Raw genomic sequence first — 20,158 nt, forward strand, 5'->3', positions numbered from 1 at the left:
GCATTGGAGGAATTCAGCCGCATCTATGCAAAATGGCATAGAAAGTTTTGACAAAGATTGGCTATGTGCCAGCAAGCCTAGGAGGACATTTGCATGACGTATTATTCCACAAATAACCCTATTTTATGTATCAAGATGTTATATACAAATATATTATAACGAAAAAAAAAATGTGTTTTTCATCAATTTCAAATCTTGCGTCCTTTTTGGGACACCCTTTATATATATATTCTTTGTATATTTTTGCTGACTTTTGTATTGTATGTTATGTATGTTGTATTATAAAACCACGTAGTTCAGTATCATTGGAATGCGCTGAACATTTATCTTTTTTAACAGCACTCTTGTCGATGTGGGAATGAAGACCGACAAATAAAAATGGGACTGGGCGGGACACGTCTGCCGCATGCATCCGGATCGCTGGGCCAAAGTAATCACCGATTGGGTTCCATGCGACGGGCATCGGAGCAGAGGCAGACCTAGGAGGAGATGGCGGGACGACCTAGACCGATTCCAGTCAGATTGGCAAGAGCTGGCCAAGAGTAGAGACGAATGGAATAAGAAAGGGGAGGCTTTTGCTCTGCAGTGGGACACATTATAAACTATTAAAAAAAAGGTACTATGTCTTCTACTTAATAAAAGTCATGGTTGATGTATCTTATTTATACCTACTTTATTTTATTTCAATTGCTTAACTGTTCCAGTGCTTGTTTCAGTATCGTTTGAAGATCCTGAATTTGAATGTTCCAATTTGCTTGAATCACTTTTTAATCTTTCATTGCTTTTTTTCACATTCTGAAACCCTCGATGAATTATAGCTGACGGTTTCATAAAACCTTTCTGTACTACTTTGACTGCTTTTTCGGGAGGTCTATGAATGCTTTCACTTCTTTGCTGTAGTTTATTAATGCCATAATTTGGCTTTATTTTAGCAGTTCTTTCAAAGTCACTTACATCGGGTAAATGCAGATCAGTTATACAAACATAATCTTCTTTTGTTCGAGGAGTAGCATAACTAGCGTTCACTTTAACAGGGACAATTTCCATTTTTTTTTCAAAAATAGTTGCTGGCCCTTTTGAATCCAGTGTATCTTCAGAGTTAGTTAGAGACTCTACGCCGCCTACAAGTTCTTGAATAAGTTTATCTTCTTCTACATCATCATTAAAATCATATTCTAAAACGTCAACGTCCTCATCACAGCTAAGTGAAGAAAACGAACCGACTGAGTCTTTTTTATGACTGTGAAAATCATCAGGTAACCTCACTCTCGGTACATTACTATTCGAACATATTTGACTTGGTGATGTTTGGATTAGTAATTTTGGTTCTACGGCACTTAAAATATTACTAGACGCTATTATAACTTTTGGGTAATCCCTTTTCTGAGAAATGCTGGTGTTTCGGCATGTTTGAATGTATTCAATTTTTTTTCACTGTAGTCAGGGTAAAATATTTCAATATTTTCATAATTAAGGGGTGAATTATCTGAATCCGAAGTTGTTGTAGCTTCTGTTGATTCAAATGATGATAATGGTGTAGAATGTTTATATGCAAGTTTTCGATCTAACGTTGTTGTTCTTGGTGGAGGAGTAGGAGGAACTTTGGGATAGTCTGATTCACTTTCCATACTTCCAGAAAAATTGCGAAAAGTTTGGAACGCAGTTGGTTGTAGAGACAATCGTTTTTGCGACTGTGGCAAATCAGGTAGAACTTTAGGAAAGTTTCGTTTTTTGATGGTTAATAATGCTTCTGATGCGTTTAAAGGCTCATTTGTTATATTTTCATCTCTAGAAGTTACATTAATGTCGTTTCGAAAGGTCACCGGTGGTAAAATATCTTCAATCGACTTTTTGTACCTTGTTTTATTTTTAAATATATCTTCGTAATTTACATCTGTTATGGGATCTGAAATGGAATGTTTATGTGATATTTTCAGAGGTTTGTTTTCATTTGTTAAGCACAAAGTTACTTCATTGCTGAAGATTTTTTCGGTGTCTTTTTCATTTAAAACTTTGATTTCACTTTCACTAGGTTCATTGTAGTTTTTGGAATGTTTTTTTTCGTCAAATGGTTTTGTAAGTTCAATTGGTTCTTGTTGAAGAATAGAATTAGTTCGAGCAGATGGCGTCGCATCGATTGCCACTGAAACCTCTTTTTAGATTTAAGGCTCTCCGTCCCTTTACTTCTAAGCGAATCAGTAGATTTTCCCGTATCTTTGATACTGGAGTTAAGTGATCTTTTTTGACTAGATATTGATGAATGAGAACCCAAAACAGAATTCGACTTATTTTTATTGGATGTCTTGGTTTTTGTATTGATGAAATCATTACATTTTGATTCTTTTAGTAGAAATCCATCTTGAATTTTGACTGCTTGTGTTTTGTAAGTTTTCGAGTCGGATAATATTTCTTCCGATCTTGTAAAAGGTTTAATGACATTTACATTCTTCTTTTCATCCAGCTGCGTATTTGATTTTCGCAGTATATTAGGAGAACATCTATGCGTAGCTATCCAATCTCGAACTTTGGTATGTGCATCCAAAGTACTCGTAGAAAGATGTCTTCGTAATTGAAATCGTTCTCGAAATCCTCCGGAGTCATCAGACTTTGGGGTTTTACACGATTCTTGCTTTTTCTTACTTTTTTGGCTGTTGCTGCGCATTTTATTTAAACTAATAGACTTAATTACACTGCAACTATTTTTCAAAGTTTTAAGTGCCTTTTTGTCTTCTTTTAAACTTTTTTGACCAATGACATCCACTTCTCCAACTTCAGCACGAGTCTGTTGCGATGTTTGTGCAGCATTTTCTCGTAAATTTTGTTTCTTTTTCCGCAAGCACAATATGGCACATATGCCTACATTGATAGCTAAGAATAATATCCCAAGAGATACTATAAGAGTTATTGTAGATCCGGATGTTTTGAGTTGGATATTATCACCAGAATTTTTAGCTTTAATATTCGTAATGTTTGTTTTGCGCTGTGTGTTTGTGGGAACAAACCGCGGCGGCGTATTAATAGATTTTATTTCTTGATAAATGTAATCAGTTTCTGGTGAACGTTCTGGCTGAGGATAACGATTTACTCTATCATTCGTTGGTGCAACAGGACGAGGGTGGTCAATAATATGAGGGGTCCATATTCTTTTAATTGGATCTGAAATAAAGAAAAAAAAATTAAATAAATATTTAATACTTTGTGAATTAAGCCGAGCAGCTAGGACATTAAGACCGGACATTTAGATTTTTAATTCTTGTATGCAATTAGCATGATAATGTATTTTATTTTATTATGTTCTTGTAACTAATACTTGAAGCTTCGCTTAGTTATGACTGACTCTGAATCAAACCTTCCAGTACAAAACATTGAATTTCACGCACGCTCATGGTTTCTCTCAATCCCATAAATCACACATTTAGAACTATGTTTTGCCTTTGACAACCAATATACAAACAAGAAGTACTTTAAAAAAAACCAGAGCAAAAATAATGTCATAGAAGGACTGCTTTAAGTTATATCAGGCTCTTTACGTTTATTTAGTCAAACAATACAGAGCCAAATTAATTATACTCTGAGAAGGTCCACTAACCATCAACTTTGTTTATGTATTTGTGTTTTAAAAACATAATCGAAGTATTTTACTAAGTTTCAAAACCAGCTCTCGAACCAACCCAAAAAATAATTTGTAATTTAAATTAAATACCTTGAATTTTGTGCGTTTTTTTAGGTTTTTGAGTAGTTGTTAGTGGTGTTAACTCGTAAAGAGGATCATGAATATATCTCCGCAACTTCTGAGGCATCGAGTCGATCCAAAACTTTGTGTAGCTTGATCTATAGAAACTACTTATAAACGGTGGTATGTCTGCAAACACAAAAAAAGTAATTTTAATACATGTTTAGTACTTACTTACTTTAAAAAATGATCTATGATCAGTTTACATACATACATAGTGCAAAAAATAGACCCATCCCAGTCTATTTAGTACACTAGCATTGAGATGAGTAATCAAAGGCCAAATGTTATTAGTTTTAATATTATAACTCTGCTTTTACGTGTTACGCCGAACGTTCCATATGTTTTGTATAAGTTTTTTTCCTTATTCCACGGGAGTTTTTCATTCAACTTTACTACTTTCATTTTCAAGGCACGACCTATGCGTGTGATAAACAACAAGTTTCATTGTCGACTTTAATTATTATTAAAAATTGTAAACTAGTTCCTACTATGAGTAATTTTTAGAGACACAGTCAATATTAAACATATGTAATGGACAACAATTCATGCGTACAATGGTAATAACTATATTTATATTTACGCATTAATTTTTTTTGTCTTTGTCCATTAAAAAAAGCCGTGGTGGCCGAGTGGTTTGACCTATCGCCTCTCAAGCAGAGGTTCGTGGGTTCAAACCCCGGCTCGCACCTCTGAGTTTTTCGAAATTCATGTGCGGAGTTACATTTCAAATTCACCACGAGCTTTGCGGTGAAGGAAAACATCGTGAGGAAACCTGCACAAACCTGCGAAGCAATTCAATGGTGCGTGTGAAGTTCCCAATCCGCACTGGGCCCGCGTGGGAACTATGGCCCAAGCCCTCTTGTTCTGAGAGGAGGCCTGTGCCCAGCAGTGGGACGTATATAGGCTGAGATGATGATGATGATGATGTGTTGTCCATTACATATGTTTAATGTTGACTGTGTCTCTAAAAATTACTCATAGTAGGAACTAGTTTACAATTATAATAATAATTAAAGTAATTAAATATGTGCAACAAAAGAGCAAAGTCGTTTTTAGCTGGGAGCGTTGATTTTGAATCACGAGCGTAGCGATTGCTTCTATTTAGGTTAGAATCCTGAGAGCAGGGATTCAAATGTACAACTTTTCACCTCAGCAGCGAGAATATAATTTAAAGGTTAGAATAAAACTACATATTCCTATTTAAAACAATAAAAAAAACGATTTTAAGAAACAAGTATAATAATCACATTTAAAACTTTTACTCAAAAATAATACGTACAGTCGCCATACGTACAACGCCGAGCATTAGGCGGCGGTAAATATCCTGACCCCCTCCGATTCCCAGTCGGAGGTCGGCCACTACAAGCCGCGAAGGAGGAAATGCCTTCAAAAGATGTAGGTACGCCAACCCGCAATGGCCAGCGTGGCGTTACAAGGCCAACTAACCTGCATGCAGAGACAACCATTACCACGGCCCTCAGTTCCCAGTCGTCCTACTAGGCCTGGCTACGGCAGCGGTCGGGGGACCAGTAGGACAGAGGGTGCTAAGAATCCCTGGGAGAACGGATACGGCTGCCAACACGTTTACTTGGCTACATACAATGTTAGGACACTATTAACGGAAGAACGCTACCAGGAACTGGAATCTGAAGTCCTCAATAAAATAAAATGGGACATAATGGGCCTTAGCGAGACGAGAAGGAGGGGGGAAAACCTGCTTAAACTAACATCTGGACACTTACTCTATTGCAAAGGCTACGAAGACAAGTCACAGGGTGGTGTTGGACTCCTCATTAATACCTCAATGGCAAAGAAAATGCGTAACATTGGAGCGGTGTCACCACGTGTCATCTATGCAACTTTTGATTTAAATAAACGTTACTCACTCAAGGTCATCCAAGTCTACGCACAACATCCTCGCACTCGGATGACGAGATTTCGGAATTTTACGACGACATAAGTACCGCGTTAAGGGAGAATCCTACCTTTTACACCACTGTTATTGGTGATTTCAATGCAAAATTAGGGAACCCCGAGAAAATGAAGAGTTTGTGGGCAGATTCGGACTGGGAGAGAGAATTCAAGAGGGCATGACCTGGCAAGTTATCTCTGCCAACAAAAACTATTTGCCATGAATACGTTTTTCCAAAAGAAACCTCAAAAAATGTGGACCTGGAGAAGCCCAGACGGGAAACTAAGAATCAAATTGATTATATTCTTAGCTCCAAAAGATATATCTTCGAAGACGTAGGCGTTATCAACATGGTGGGCGCAGGAAGTGACCATCGCATAGTGAGAGCCCGATTGGCCCTCAACCTCAACTCGAACTACGACGCCTAGTTGAAAGTAATAGACCATCTGAAGACAGAAAGTATATAGAAGTGCAGAGGGAATACTACCAGAGAAAACTCTCAGAGAAACTAACAGCCGAGGATGCTTGGGACATAGACGCCATAAACGACCAACTAGTCTGCTCTATTAACGAAACGCTAGACGAGATAAGACCTAAATCCAAATTAGCACAGGAGCCAAAGTCAAAAGAGCTGGCCGCACTGCTGGAGGAGCGCCAGAAAATTCTGGCTACCTCAAGCCAGACTGGCATCTCGGTGGTCAACAAGAAAATAAGACACCTCCTTCGGAAGCATCTTAGGCAGAAAAAACACAAGCTTATCTTAGAGACTATAGAGAAGCATAGGGGGCCAAAAGTATTCAGGAAACAGCTAAAAAGAGGCGGCCAGCAGATTCATAAGCTGACGACGGAAGAAGGTTCCATAACGACTGATCGAACGAAGATTTTGGAACTAGTTGAAGACTATTATGCAGAGTTATACAGTTGCAAGAATCCGGAAAAGACCACCGACCGCAAGGACCCTCGTGCTCCATTAAGGAAGCACCTTACCACGGATCTTCCCGAGATCAGTTTATATGAAATAAAACGTGCCCTTAAATTCATGAAAGCTGGGAAGTCGCCAGGTGAAGATAGAGTCACATACGAAAGTCTGCAGCATGGCGGGAGAGCAGTGTTGAAGCAGTTGCAGATACTGTTCAACAAGGTGTTGTTCGAGGGTGTGTCACCAGAGAAATGGAGAAATGCTATAGTGATTTTGCTGCATAAAAAAGGCGATGTCACCAAGCTCTCTAACTATCGGCCTATTTCTTTGCTGAGCCATGTCTACAAGCTCTTCACCAAAGTCATCACACTACGTTTAACTAACCGGCTCGATGCAGACCAACCCGTGGAACAGGCAGGCTTTAGAGGCGGATTCTCTACAATCGATCACATACACACTGTTCGCCAGGTGGTGGAGAAGTGCAACGAATATAACCAGCCCCTCGCCGTAGCCTTCATAGACTACGAAAAGGCATTCGACACGGTAGAACATTGGGCAGTTATACACTCTTTGCAAAGATGCCAGGTGGACAGCAGGTATATAGAAGCCATCAAAGCGGTCTATTGTTCGGCTACTCTACAAGTAAAGTTGCACGAGCTGACGAACCCAGTTCCGGTGAAAAGGGGTGTAAGGCAGGGTGACACCATTTCCCTAAATTGTTTACTTCTTGCCTAGAGAATATATTTAGGCTTCTCGATTGGTCAAGTAGAGGCATTAACATCAACGGCAAACAATTGACACACCTGCGATTTGCGGATGACATCATACTTTTCGCAGAGAGCCTGGAAGACCTCGAAGCCATGGTAGCTGAACTGTATGACGTGTCTGTAATGGTGGGTCTTAAAATGAACATGGCAAAGACACAGATTATGTGCAAGAACACCAATGCCACTCACATTACAGTTCATGGACAGGTACTGGAGAGGGTGGATGAGTATGTCTATCTCGGTCAAACCATGAGCCTAGAAAAGAGCGGACAGGACTTGGAAATTCAGCGTCGAATTCGCTTAGGCTGGGCGGCATTCGGTAAATTGTCCGACGTGCTCAGAGGGGACATACCTCTTAATCTCAAGCGCAGATGCTTCGAGCAGTGTGTCCTCCCGGTGCTGGTATATGGAGCCGAAACTTGGACGCTCACGCAGAAGGTCGTACACAAGCTGCAAGTCACGCAAAGGGCGATGGAGCGGGCGATGTTGGGCATATCTCTCCGTGACAGGTTCCGAAATACGGAGATTCGGAGACGAACAAGGCTCACTGATATAGCCAGGGTAATCACCCAAAGGAAGTGGAAGTGGGCTGGACACATATGCCGCAGGAGTGATGGAAGATGGGGGAAGGCCGTGATGGAGTGGAGACCCAGAACCGGGCGGAGAAACGTTGGTAGACAGGAGATGAGGTGGACCGACGACCTGGTCAAAGTGGCGGGAAGGTGCTGGATGAGGAGAGCACTAGACCGAGATGAGTGGCGAGCAATGCAGGATGCCTACACTCAGCATTGGGTGGCTATGGGCTGAAGAAGAAGAAGAAGACAGTCGCCATTGCACCTTTTTCAAAGTTACCAGAAAGTTAAGAATGCCAGACAATGATCAAAGCTGTCCGCTAAGTAGAGCGGTTTTGAATTTGGAATGAAAAAGTGTACGATACAAATCTCACACTCATAACATACATTGTAATATCTATATAATACTATAAATAATGTCATATAATATAATAATAAATATGTCATAATCAATATCAATATGATTATATATGATAACCATGTTAATATGTTTAATACTGCAAAAAGTCTCCGTTTGGGCCATTAAAAAGGTTGAACAATAAACGTATAATCCTTCCAACTAATGTTATAAATGTAAAAGTTTGTGAAGATGTTTGGGTGATTGGAGGTTTGGATGGTTGTTCCTCAATCACGCAATAACGACCCAAGTAACAATTTCTTGTTCTATATGTGCATGGCACTGCGTAGTTTTGTCTTGCGAAGATTGGTTAGCGGCCGTGTAATGACGCTTGGCTGTGTGCGTGCTTGTCATTCCTTATTTTTAATATTATATAATATTAAAAATGAGGCTCCCATGACCATTTATTTAAAAAAATCAATGATTTTACTATCGTTACAATCAGAAAAATCCCACTTCATAGATCTTTTCACCATTTCGAAATATTATATAGCCACTCTGATAGTTTTGACGAATCCAATGATACCTCATACGTTGAAAACCGTCCAGCCGTTTAGGTTAGGTACAACCAGACCAACCATTTTTTTATTGTATTAAAGAATGGGGAGGACTTTCCCCTCAAAATTAAATAACCCTCCTTATGGCAATCGGGTTAAAATAAAGATTGCTTTCGACGGCAGCCATCTATCGAATTGGTACTATCGGAATAGCACGCGAATTGCTCTTGGTCACATATTACATAATAAGCGTTAGGTATGTCGTTAAGGATACCGTCTAAGCACTTTGGAACAACCATTTAAACGGCTGATAATATTAAAAAGCCATTTTATGGTTCGAGTAATAATACATTTCTAAAGGACTATTATCTGTGTGAATTTTATTTACTTCGTATGCCTGTTATTAAGGTATTAAAATGGTAGACTGGGTAAAAAAAAATATCAGGTACATGCCCACTACCACAAAAACCCTTTGATATATAACCCTATTGAAAATTCCGCCTCATCTTAAATTGGCAGATAAATATTTTAACCAAACGAATAACGTATCAATTTTACTTGGCCGTGACATATTCTTACAGGTGCTGGATCGTGAATCGTTTCAGGGTCCATTTCCGGTAATCGTGTCTTTTGGATACAATCATTGTTGCAGGGACCCTGCATGTTATTACTGAAGGCAATGTTTTCATTGATAATACCATTCCAAAGTTCAGGGAATATGAAAAAGTAGTAACTTATTATTAAGAATGAAAGAAAGCTCCAAGCAGCAATTAGCCGAGCAAATTTAAGTTTCAACGAAGTATTAAATGACAAAATAATAGATTCACTGTGGATTTACTATTAAAAAAGAACTGAAAGAATAAAATTTGAGTGATTCTTTTGATCGTGCCCTCCAACGATTTTTTAATTTGCCATATTCACAAGGCATTCCATCATTTTGCCTAAAGACTCACATAACAAAGTTAATTATTTTAAAAGAGCATTTAAGGTTAAAACATGCGGGACACACTTTATTCCAGTACCGTCTGCATGAAAAATATTGGATATTAACGTAGATAGAGAAATAAAAGCTGTTTTACATAAATGTGTCAAAATAAATGTTTTACTTTAAATGCAAAACTAATCAATTGATGGGCTCTTTACCTCTCGATCTGGTAAATATGGCACGCCCTTTCCAAATACGGTATTTGTCAATTTTTGAATGTTTCATAAATTAAAACTACAATTCCTGTTGTCGAATATCGATTACTTGCATGTGACATGACACGCAAGTAGTGCCTTATTTTACTTGCTGCATAGAGAAAAGCGTTTGAGAAAGACACAGGTATATATATTTTTCAAAAAAACATTATAAATCCAATCCAATTTTCAACCGATTTCAGTTATCTCTTCGCTTAACATTGTCTGTATATCTATATTCAGGAGTTATGCCGACCTTTTTATGTGACACCGACTAGGATTAAAAATCCAGTTATAATATATTTTTACGTCGTAATATTTATATGTTTTGTAACTAAAGCTATTGATATAAAGCTGGCCTCCGGATTCAAACTTATACCCTATATACACGGGTTTACACATTCCGCTTAAAGTCAGTAACATTGGTCGCTGACCCTAGAGCGGTTATTATGACACCAAACAGGCATGGAAAGTGTAAGTTCAGTAATGTTACCGAAGGATGTACTTATTCGTAGAAAACTCTTTAAGCAATAAACAGCGCTGAAATAACAAAATCTATTATGAAGTCGTGTGACCCCACACCCGAGCACGTCATTTGATCCAGAACCATGCGCGTCTACATCTAGGTATAACATTTGCTGTTAATGCACAGCCACAAAATATTTGGTACGTGATTGGTACGTTTAAAAAAAACCTTATTAATAATCTGTCAATAATAATAATATATCCCGCCAAAAAGTTTCTCACAATTTTAATACAACTTCACTGCAAGCATACTATCATTCGTGTTGTCTATTTGTACTTTATACTAGGTATTGTTGTGTCTGGTGTTGTGAATCAATGTACTTTCTTTCTTTATTTAATAACTTTACAGTCACCACTAATTTAACTAAATAACTATTTTTGTTGTATAAAGGTGGAATTTTATTTACTTGCAACATAACAGGAGGTACTGGAATTATGAACATCGACTCATCAAAGCCCACAGTCCTCTACTTCGGATTTGTAATAGAAACTCGTTCGTAATTACTTATTTACCGCCCTTAAGACACATTGTACTACTATTAAACCAACTGAATCGCGACCCACTGTGGAACCTTTTCGTAGAAAAAGTCAAAGTGACAGCGCATTGACAGGGAATTCATTGGTACACTTACTGTGAGAACGTTTTACTCGTAGGATGAGGCAGGAATCAAATGGTTCGACTGTACTATGATTTTGTTTATCATAAAATATAGGTACTTCACTATTGAAAAAACGTATCAATATTTACAAATCATGGTTTATTATTCGTCAATCACACTTTTTTTTAATATTCTCCTACATAAAATAAATTAAATGACTATATAACCCGTTATTTTATTCGTAAAAAATGCTGCTGTAAAAATATGTCAAGATAGTAAAGCCTATTTAAAAACGAAAAGAAAAACAATATAATTATATGGATGATATTTACCTAATCTTAAATACGATTGATGTTCTACGTTGTATTCTGGCCACTCGACGTTATACTGATTCCACTGTCTTCGGTCTAAATTGAAGTACTTGTTTACGCTCTGTGTGTTCGGTGTCCTGCCAAAATTTAAGTAAAACAACATTGGAAAGAAGATTGAAGAGATAACATTTAAGAAGTAAGTTTAGAGTTGAAAATTTTATAACAGTAAATAACATAGTATTTTAAAGTAATATATTAATTTTAGTTTCAGGCCCGCCCAACAATAAATGAATAATAGTAGTTTAAATAACATTATTTATTGTAAAAGATAGTTTTAAAGATTTATTTTGTGAACTTAAAAGCATGTAAGGGTGAAATATAATTAAAAATAAAGATTAATTAAAAATTAAATTTCAAAGGGCCTGTAAGGGCAATATCGATACAAAGCAGGGATGTTATGGAGCTCCATATCCGTAACCGAAACTATCCGATATCCGAAATAAAAAACTATCCGTAACCGTAACCGAATCACATATAAAAATTTCGGATAGTTTCGGATAGGGGCGGATTAAAAATGCGACATTTTGTGACAGGTTTTTGTTTTTGCCCGGCCGAGCCGACAGAACAGCCGCGCGCGTCTCCTGCATCTATTATTATTTTTCTATTTGCCAAGTCGTAATTTACGCTCGTAACTATTACAATAAAAATAAAGTGAAGTCATCTATATTCCTATTAGAAAGCAAACTCTTTATTGTACAAAAGAAAATAAATAATTACAAATTTATACGAGTAGGTGTTTAAGCCTTAGTTTGTAGGTATAGGTTTAAGTTAAATGAACGATAGCTACGAGTAAGCTTATGCAAAATATGCGTGATCATGCAGTTCCTCCACCTCCACACTTTAAAAACACACACAAATCACACAAACCCATCTATCACCACCACCACACTACACTGACGCGTTTCGAACTCAACCAAAGCTCATCTTCAGAGTGACACAATCGTACACCATGCTACCAGTTGTTAGACAACAACTAACAACAACACAGCATTGTAATGCAACTTGCACGATTTCTCATGCAAGTCTAAACGTTGTATCGGCTTCTTCTATGTGTGCGTGATGTGTTGAACGAATAGTATATAGTTGCAACTGTTATTTTTTAATACTGGACCTTATTGCCCGCTGGGCCTTCTATGCCTCACCTACCTTATCTAAAAGCATTTCAAATGAAAAACAAGTTGTTCCTTACACATCAACAAAAAAGTTGGATAATTTTCCGAGTAGCAAAGAGGCTGTGGAGGCTGGCATAATGTTTAATTGGAAGAGCGATAAAATGAAATTCATTCAAATACACGCATAAGACCTATACTATAAAAGCACTTAACCAAATCACAGTTATTTAGACTGAGTTTTAATTATATTATTTAAAAAAAATATATGTATAGTCATCAACTGATTTTTGGATTTTGGACAATTTTTGTGAAGTAACACCTATTAAATAAATTATGTTACTAACAATTAGTATAAAAAATAAGCTACAATGACACGAAAAACTATTTAATTTTGATGATCAAACTATAATTTAAGATACAGGTTTACATTATAGTCAAAATACCACAAACGGGACTTAAATATTACTTGTGTAATAATAGCGTGATAAGTCCCGTTTGTGGTATTTTGACTATGAGTGAGAATCACGAAAGTTTAAAACGTTAGGTTTACATTAATCTGATGATTCATACTTAGAGACAGTTTTGATTAATATGATGACTAATATATTTCTTCGGGATAGATACTATAATTAAGGTATCGCAGTTTAGTGACAAATCTAAATTTAAGTGACAGAAAATATAGTTCCCATTTTTAGTTCCACGCAATCCTAAAATTTCTTGGTAACAACAGTCAAAAAATAGATCGTTAAATCTTAATCCTGAACCCACGTGGAATTTCTTAAATTTAATTTTGGGGTTGCAGGAAAGAGATGCTCTACAGCAACCCCAAATTCAATTAATTCTATATTCTCGATTATATTGAGGTAGTTTTTATTTAACCCTTAACTTATCTAAATTGAAAAAGATTATAATTTAATTAAAAGATTATGATTCAAGCCTCGTCGGTAACTTAGTCCAAAAAATTCTACATTAAAAAAATACTAGAAGATAGTCTTGTATCATGGTCACTGTGGTGTACACTATCAATTTAAGGGTAGGTACTGATTCGGTACATATTGCGTACATCAACTTTATGTCTTATTAAATAACAAAATAGACAGTGGAGTTTAAAGGGAGCGTGACAATTTATTCGCAATACATGATATTCGCAAAACACGATATTCGCAAAACATGATATTCGCATGCATTAAACGTAGCAGTTTGGCGAGAATATAATTATAATGTAGTAGGTACCTAAGTTGTACGAGTAATTTGAATGTATAAATAAATTAAAAAAAAAACACGATATTCTCAAAACATGATTTCGCAAAACATAATATTCGCAAAACAAGCACGTGCAAAGCAAGGACGTGATGAATACAAAAAAATTGTCAAGTGCGAGTCGGACTCGTACATAAAGGGTTCCGTAAATAGTTCAGTACAAGTTTTTCTTAAAATTCTTCTAATATAAGTTTTTTTTTTGCTCACTGTACTTTATGCCCCTGGTTACCAAAGTACTCGTCAAGACGACAAACGAGTCCAAACTCGACGCGGTCGTGTCGGTTATCACAGAGTTCATATGGTCACCCGCTAGCTTTATCATCAGATCATCTCCATGTTATAATAATATTGCATTGTCATCGGATTTATACATGCGTGTAAAATTTCAGCTCAATCGGTTGAAGATATCCACCTCAAATTTGAGTTGAAAGATTCCACCCGAGCAAACATATAGTTACATTAGGTACACTGCAAATACATATAATGCTTTTAATAAGTTTTTCTTAAAAATTTCATTTTTAATACAAGCTTTTTTTGCCGAATGTACTTTTTGTTGACTGTACTTGCACTGTGTTCTGTACTATATATTTGTACCAAATTTCAAGTCGGTACTAATAATAATAACTATTGAGGAGTTCCCTCCTGCAGAGACGATCCTGGCAGGACCACCAAGATGTTAGTACCTACCAGATTATTGTATTTTCACCAAATTTACATATGTATGCAAAATTTCAAGTCGATAGGACCACTGGAAGTGGGTCAAATTTAGCTTCCAAGATTTGAGCAAAACAAACAATAAATAAATAAATAAACAAAAAGGGCAAGCTAAAGAAAAGCTTATAAAAATATCGCCGAAATTTAAGCACTTGTGCAATTATTTCGAATAAAAAACAATTTGTATTCTTATCCTCTTTGGTTCTGGCTGTTTGCTTCTGAAGCCATTGCCCGCAACTTGCCGCGCGCGGCTAAATAAAATAAATCTGTCAACTCTGTTCATTCGCGGGAAATTCGGCGGACTTCGTATGTTGCGTAATTAAATAATAAGAAGCTCGATTAGTGTGAATAAATTTTAAACTGTATTATAATAAACCTTGTAAATAGTGTTAAATACGTAGTATGATTTTTTTAGTGTAATAAAACAATAGGTAAACTTAGTGATTAATACGGTGTGGATTTGGCGAGCGCTTTATCACAGTTTGCTTCCTTGAGGTTTGTGGTTCATAAATTTCTTTATTAATTTTGCACAAAAACGAATAAACCACACAATAAGACAGTCACTATATTATACTATCGAAGCTTTTATAAAACATCATTAAAATCGCAAACTAAAAGGTAAATATTCAAACGACATAGCTACCCGTTGCTTGCCGTGGCTCGCCTTAGCAACGGCTAATAACGCCTAGCAACCAACAAAACGCTGAAAAAAACACGTTTCTTGTATGACGACCCCCTTTAATTTGTAAAGTTATTTTATTTTTAGTATTTGTTGTTATAGCGGCCACAGTAATACATAATCTGTGAAAATTTGAAGTGTCTAATTTTTACGGCTTCAGAGATAGTGCCCTGTGACAGACGGACAGACAGACAGACAGACATACAGACAGACAGATAGACAGCGGAGTCTCAGCAATAGGGTCCCGTTGGCACCCTTTGGTTACAGAACCCTAAAAAGGAGGGCTGCTATTGCCAACAGAAATTGATAACTGCGTCACAGAAATGATAGTAACAACCTCTGACTTTTATAAACGGAAACACTTCCTTTATAGCTTGCACTACGGGTACGGCCATTTCGTAATCATACTTTTAAAATAACAATCTCAATCAAAACTGTCCTTTAAGTACAGTAAAGAACCTCTTGTTTGTATTTTGTCTTTTGCTTGGAAGGTGAGCAAAAATGATCGGTATAAAATTTATTTATTTAAATTCCAGCAACGTCAGCATATAAACTGTACAGCTGATAAAATGGTTCAGGCATTACTTTAAGACGTGTTTCTTTCAGTCATCAATAATTGCATTTATTTGATTCTGTGTACAATATATCAGGAGGGCCACAATTGTGCTGTGTAGGTCTTTCGATATCATTATTGGTATTTAAAGTTAATGAGGTAAGGCAATTCTGTTGTTCGGAACACCGCTAATTTTACGTACAGTCACCAGCATTAATATCTGCCACAGCGGAGCGTGCAAAAATACCTGACACGTCCTTCCGGCCCTATACTAGAAATAGAGTCGTATCAGATATTTATGCACGCTTGTTGTGTCAGATATTGGTGCTTGTGACTGTACCACTCTTATTTTATAAATTAAAATTGATACCTATATCCTCCTTGTAACAGTACGAGTATGAACATAAAGTACTTTAAACCCAAAAATCATCTCTTTAAGATGCGTTTACACCAGAGGTGTGCAAGGATGTGTGTTGTGAGGAATTTGTTCGTGATGAACCAATAGAAACTCTTCATTTACCTATCCTGGCTTCGCTCAGCTGTTTCTACTAGAACTGTGCTGAGCGAGGATAGGTAGATGAAGCGTTACTATTGGTTCATAAAAAAAAACACATTCCTCGCATATCTCTGGTGGAAACGCAGCTTGAAGGGTTGAAATTTTGTATGGTAGGTATTCTACGAGGACGAAGTGGCGGGCGAAAAGCTAGTAAAGTCATAAACAGAAAAACTGAAATATTGCTGTCAGGTTGTTTTGAGAATGTCGTGTTTTGAGAAAATCATGTTTTGAGAAAATCGTGTTTTGCGAGTATATCATGTTTTGAGAATATCATGTTCTGCGAATATCATGTTTTGCGAATATCATGTTTTGCGAATATCGTGTTTTGAGAATATCATGTTTTGCGAATATCGTGTTTTGAGAATATCATGTTTTGCGAATATACTCGTAATGTTTTACAAATATGTTATTCAGCGACGGAGGGATTCTACTATTTAAGTATTTAGTGTGTTTTTACTTACCCAATCTTTACAAAGTTTGTCCAAAGTCGCATAATGGCTTCGCTCAGTAGCTTTTCTTTAGGTGTATACTCAGTGTGAAAATGTGTATTAGTACCTCCTAGCGGTACTCCTAATATGTAAGGTAATTCTTCTCCATGGACACTTTTGTTTAGCTGTAATTTAAAGTTAAATATGTATTTTTACTTATATACAAACTTTAGAATAATACAGCACCATCAAAATTGCAGGCAAATTAATCAATGCGGTCTGTGAACACTGTGATTAATTGCATACAAATGTTTTTGCTACGCTGCCTGTTGTTGATAGGCCAACAGTCTGTCGAATGCTTTGCTGGTATTGTACAGTTAACTTTACGCAAATAAGACTTCAATTTCATCACCACATATTCAAATCGTATATTTGTTCACGAATATTAAAACACTATGGATATAATGAAACAGGTACTTTTCAAATGAAATGTTTAAATTTTTATGCCTTTGTCCACGATAACCTGTTGAAATGTGAAAGTCCAAAAAGAATTTAAAAGTGTCAGTCGCTTGAAAGCGGAAAATGCCTTTTTTCTGCATTGTTCGAAGTCGGAAACAATGGGAAACTTTTATCATCCAATATCACAGTTCTACTTTTAGAAAAAGAGTTAAAGAATAGTTTTTATGTACCACAAAATTGTTGAATGTCACCGTTATCGGATTTGCAATGAATAAGTGTAGTAAAGACATTAAATTTTTAATGATTAAAATTAAAGTAATCTACAACGCCAAGCATTTTTTTTACACCGCTAACATAGTGAAATTGATAGCGCCCGCCAGAAAGTATCCTTCCGGGCGGTGACATACTGATCACTGTTTTTTTTTTTAAGAAAACGAACTAACCGGGCTAACGCTTCGCCATTAATAGATATGTTTAAAGTATTACTTATTGTCACTTTAACTAATTATTGAGATCTTACAAAACTTACCGGTGCGTAGTGAGTGCTGACAGAATTATGTCCAAAAACATAGAAATATGATTGTCTATTTGCTTTAGATTGATAATTGGCAAAGTTTACCAGCGGTGCCAATGTCCTTGCGTCGCTAAACAGATTAAGGATCACGTCACGGTTAGTTTCGACATTCCATCTTTGTGGATCTAACTTTGAAGGAGAATATCTGAAATAAATAATATTATCATTAAGTTGCTTAGAACACGCAAATTGGTCTTGTCTTTGTGTATTTTGCTCAAAAAAAGTACAATATAACTTAGTGCTTAATAATATTAAGATGGTATTCTCTGTATTCGCGTAGATATCGATCACCTACGTAGTTTTCTAATATTAATCTATTAGTATTTCTAGCATTCATTCTTGTCATCTCGTTCTCTATTGTGCAAGCAAGTACTACCAATTAATGTGACAAACGAAGATTATTTTTTTAAAGAAACACTAGAAAGTGACCATAACCCCTAAGTGGAGGTTTCAAACCGCGAATAGCGTGGACAGTTCAAATTATGTAAGTCATGTAAGTACTTATATGCTATGGAAGACGCCACGAGTATTTTACCACCAAGTTAAACGACTACACCTAAGCGCAATACCTACTTTTTTGCAACTTCTTACTCTTTAGTTAAACTATTCGCCGTTATTTTTAACAGCTAAAAATAGTAGTTTATGCAACTGTTGCGTAATAAGGGTCCTTTCCTAAAAACGCGAGTTTCATGATAGGTTCACATAAGTGTTTTAAGGCCTGATTATGTACAGTAGCATACATTACTTTATCTACACCCTTATTGTATGTACTCTAAGATGAGTTCAGAAACCGATAACACATGAACTGCATTGCATTACTGACATCAGTAAACATAACCACAGGTAACATATCCACAGGTGTTAAAACTAATGCATGAATAAATTGAAAGCTATAAGAAATTATTTATTTAAAAAATTGTAAAATGCCTGAAGTCCTGCGGAAGCAGTATCCCTATCACATTACAAGATCCGGAATATTCAAAAAAACTACAATGGTTTTTCCGATGCCTCCAAATTTATAAATGCCTATTCTTTGTTTAGTGCATTTCCCAGCAGAGTAGGCGGGACTTCTTTTCGGGTGTAAAATGTCTTTGATATTTTCGGTTTATATCCTTCTGATTTCCGTTTTACGGAAGCAGTTAACTTGCAATATGTTGCGAGATCCACTTCGTGCTTGATACTAAGCATACTTTTAACCATTGAGGACACAGGGTCCACAGGGTTGCAGGATTTTATTTTTTGAATAACTTTTCAGTGTGCTAACAATACGTTTTCGGAAATTTGTTCGACCTCCATTCTAAAAAACCTTTGTTGTTTTTCTCGTATTTACCTTATATTTTTCTGGCATTAGGTTTAAGTATTTGCGGCAATCGTGGGGCTGCATTTACGATACCGGGCGTTCATATCGCGTTTGCTATCACTTTCACTACTCATTTTTATAAACTTTTAAGAAACAACACAGTAAAAATGCCAACAAACAAATTGACTGCATTAATGAGTCAAGACAAATCTCAGTCACAACTAACTAAACTATGAAGAACTATGAAAATAAGAATAAAAATATATAATTAAAAACCGCCAAAAGCGTGTCGGACACGCCCAAAATAGGGTTCCGTAGCCATTAAGAAATAATTAAGTGATATTATTCTAAGGATTTCGTGTTTATACGGAATCTTCCAAGTTTAGGTATATTTTATACCTTAGGCTGCTATTTACTCTTAAACTACTAATAACTCTCAAGCAAACTTAGACGTTATAGTTTTCCTTGAAAGTTTGATATACTTACTACCATTCTGAATTTTTTCAAATTTTTTCAACCCCTCAGTTTAGATTTTAGATGGAGGAACGCTCGATTTTCATGAAAGTTTGCATTTTAAAGTTGAATATTTCGCAAACAAATCACTGAATTGAAAAATTGTCTTAGCAAACCCCTAATGGTTAAAATACCTATCCGACGATACCCTACACTATAGGGTTGGATGAGAGAAAAAAATCACCCTCACATTACGTCTATGGGAGATACCCTAAAAAAAATTTTTTAGAATTTTTATTGTACCATTTTGTCGGCATAGTTTACATATTACATTATATCCGTGCAAAAATACAGCATTCTAGCATTGATAGTCCCTGAGCAAAGCCGCGGACGGACAGACAGACAGACATAGCGGAACTATAAGGGTTCCGTTTTTGCCATTTTGGCTCCGGAACCTATGAAAAAAACAATGAAGTAGAGAATCCTTAGGAAACGGCGTATCTGACTGTGCCAGACAGTCTGCTAACAGAAGGGTATGGCGGGAGATCGTAAGGAGAGCTGTGTACGCCTGTAGGCACCATCAGCCAAATAAGTGG

The 20,158-nt window shown here is 36.5% G+C and overlaps 1 protein-coding gene across 1 annotated transcript in view; it reads right to left on the reverse strand.

Annotated features, from left to right (window-relative positions):
• Positions 1-648: 648 nt before the first annotated feature.
• The window catches only part of LOC141431703 (uncharacterized), a 50,496-nt gene continuing 30,986 nt past the window's right edge, over positions 649-20,158 (reverse strand). The window contains 7 exon segments of the mRNA XM_074092886.1: positions 649-1,391; positions 1,394-2,150; positions 2,153-3,156; positions 3,704-3,862; positions 11,436-11,551; positions 16,810-16,961; positions 17,765-17,954. Of these exon segments, the coding sequence (XP_073948987.1) occupies positions 679-1,391; positions 1,394-2,150; positions 2,153-3,156; positions 3,704-3,862; positions 11,436-11,551; positions 16,810-16,961; positions 17,765-17,954 (3,091 nt within the window). The 3' untranslated portion in view covers positions 649-678.

This window comes from Choristoneura fumiferana, chromosome Z, assembly GCF_025370935.1.
Source record: "Choristoneura fumiferana chromosome Z, NRCan_CFum_1, whole genome shotgun sequence".
NCBI classification, from domain to species: domain Eukaryota; kingdom Metazoa; phylum Arthropoda; class Insecta; order Lepidoptera; family Tortricidae; genus Choristoneura; species Choristoneura fumiferana.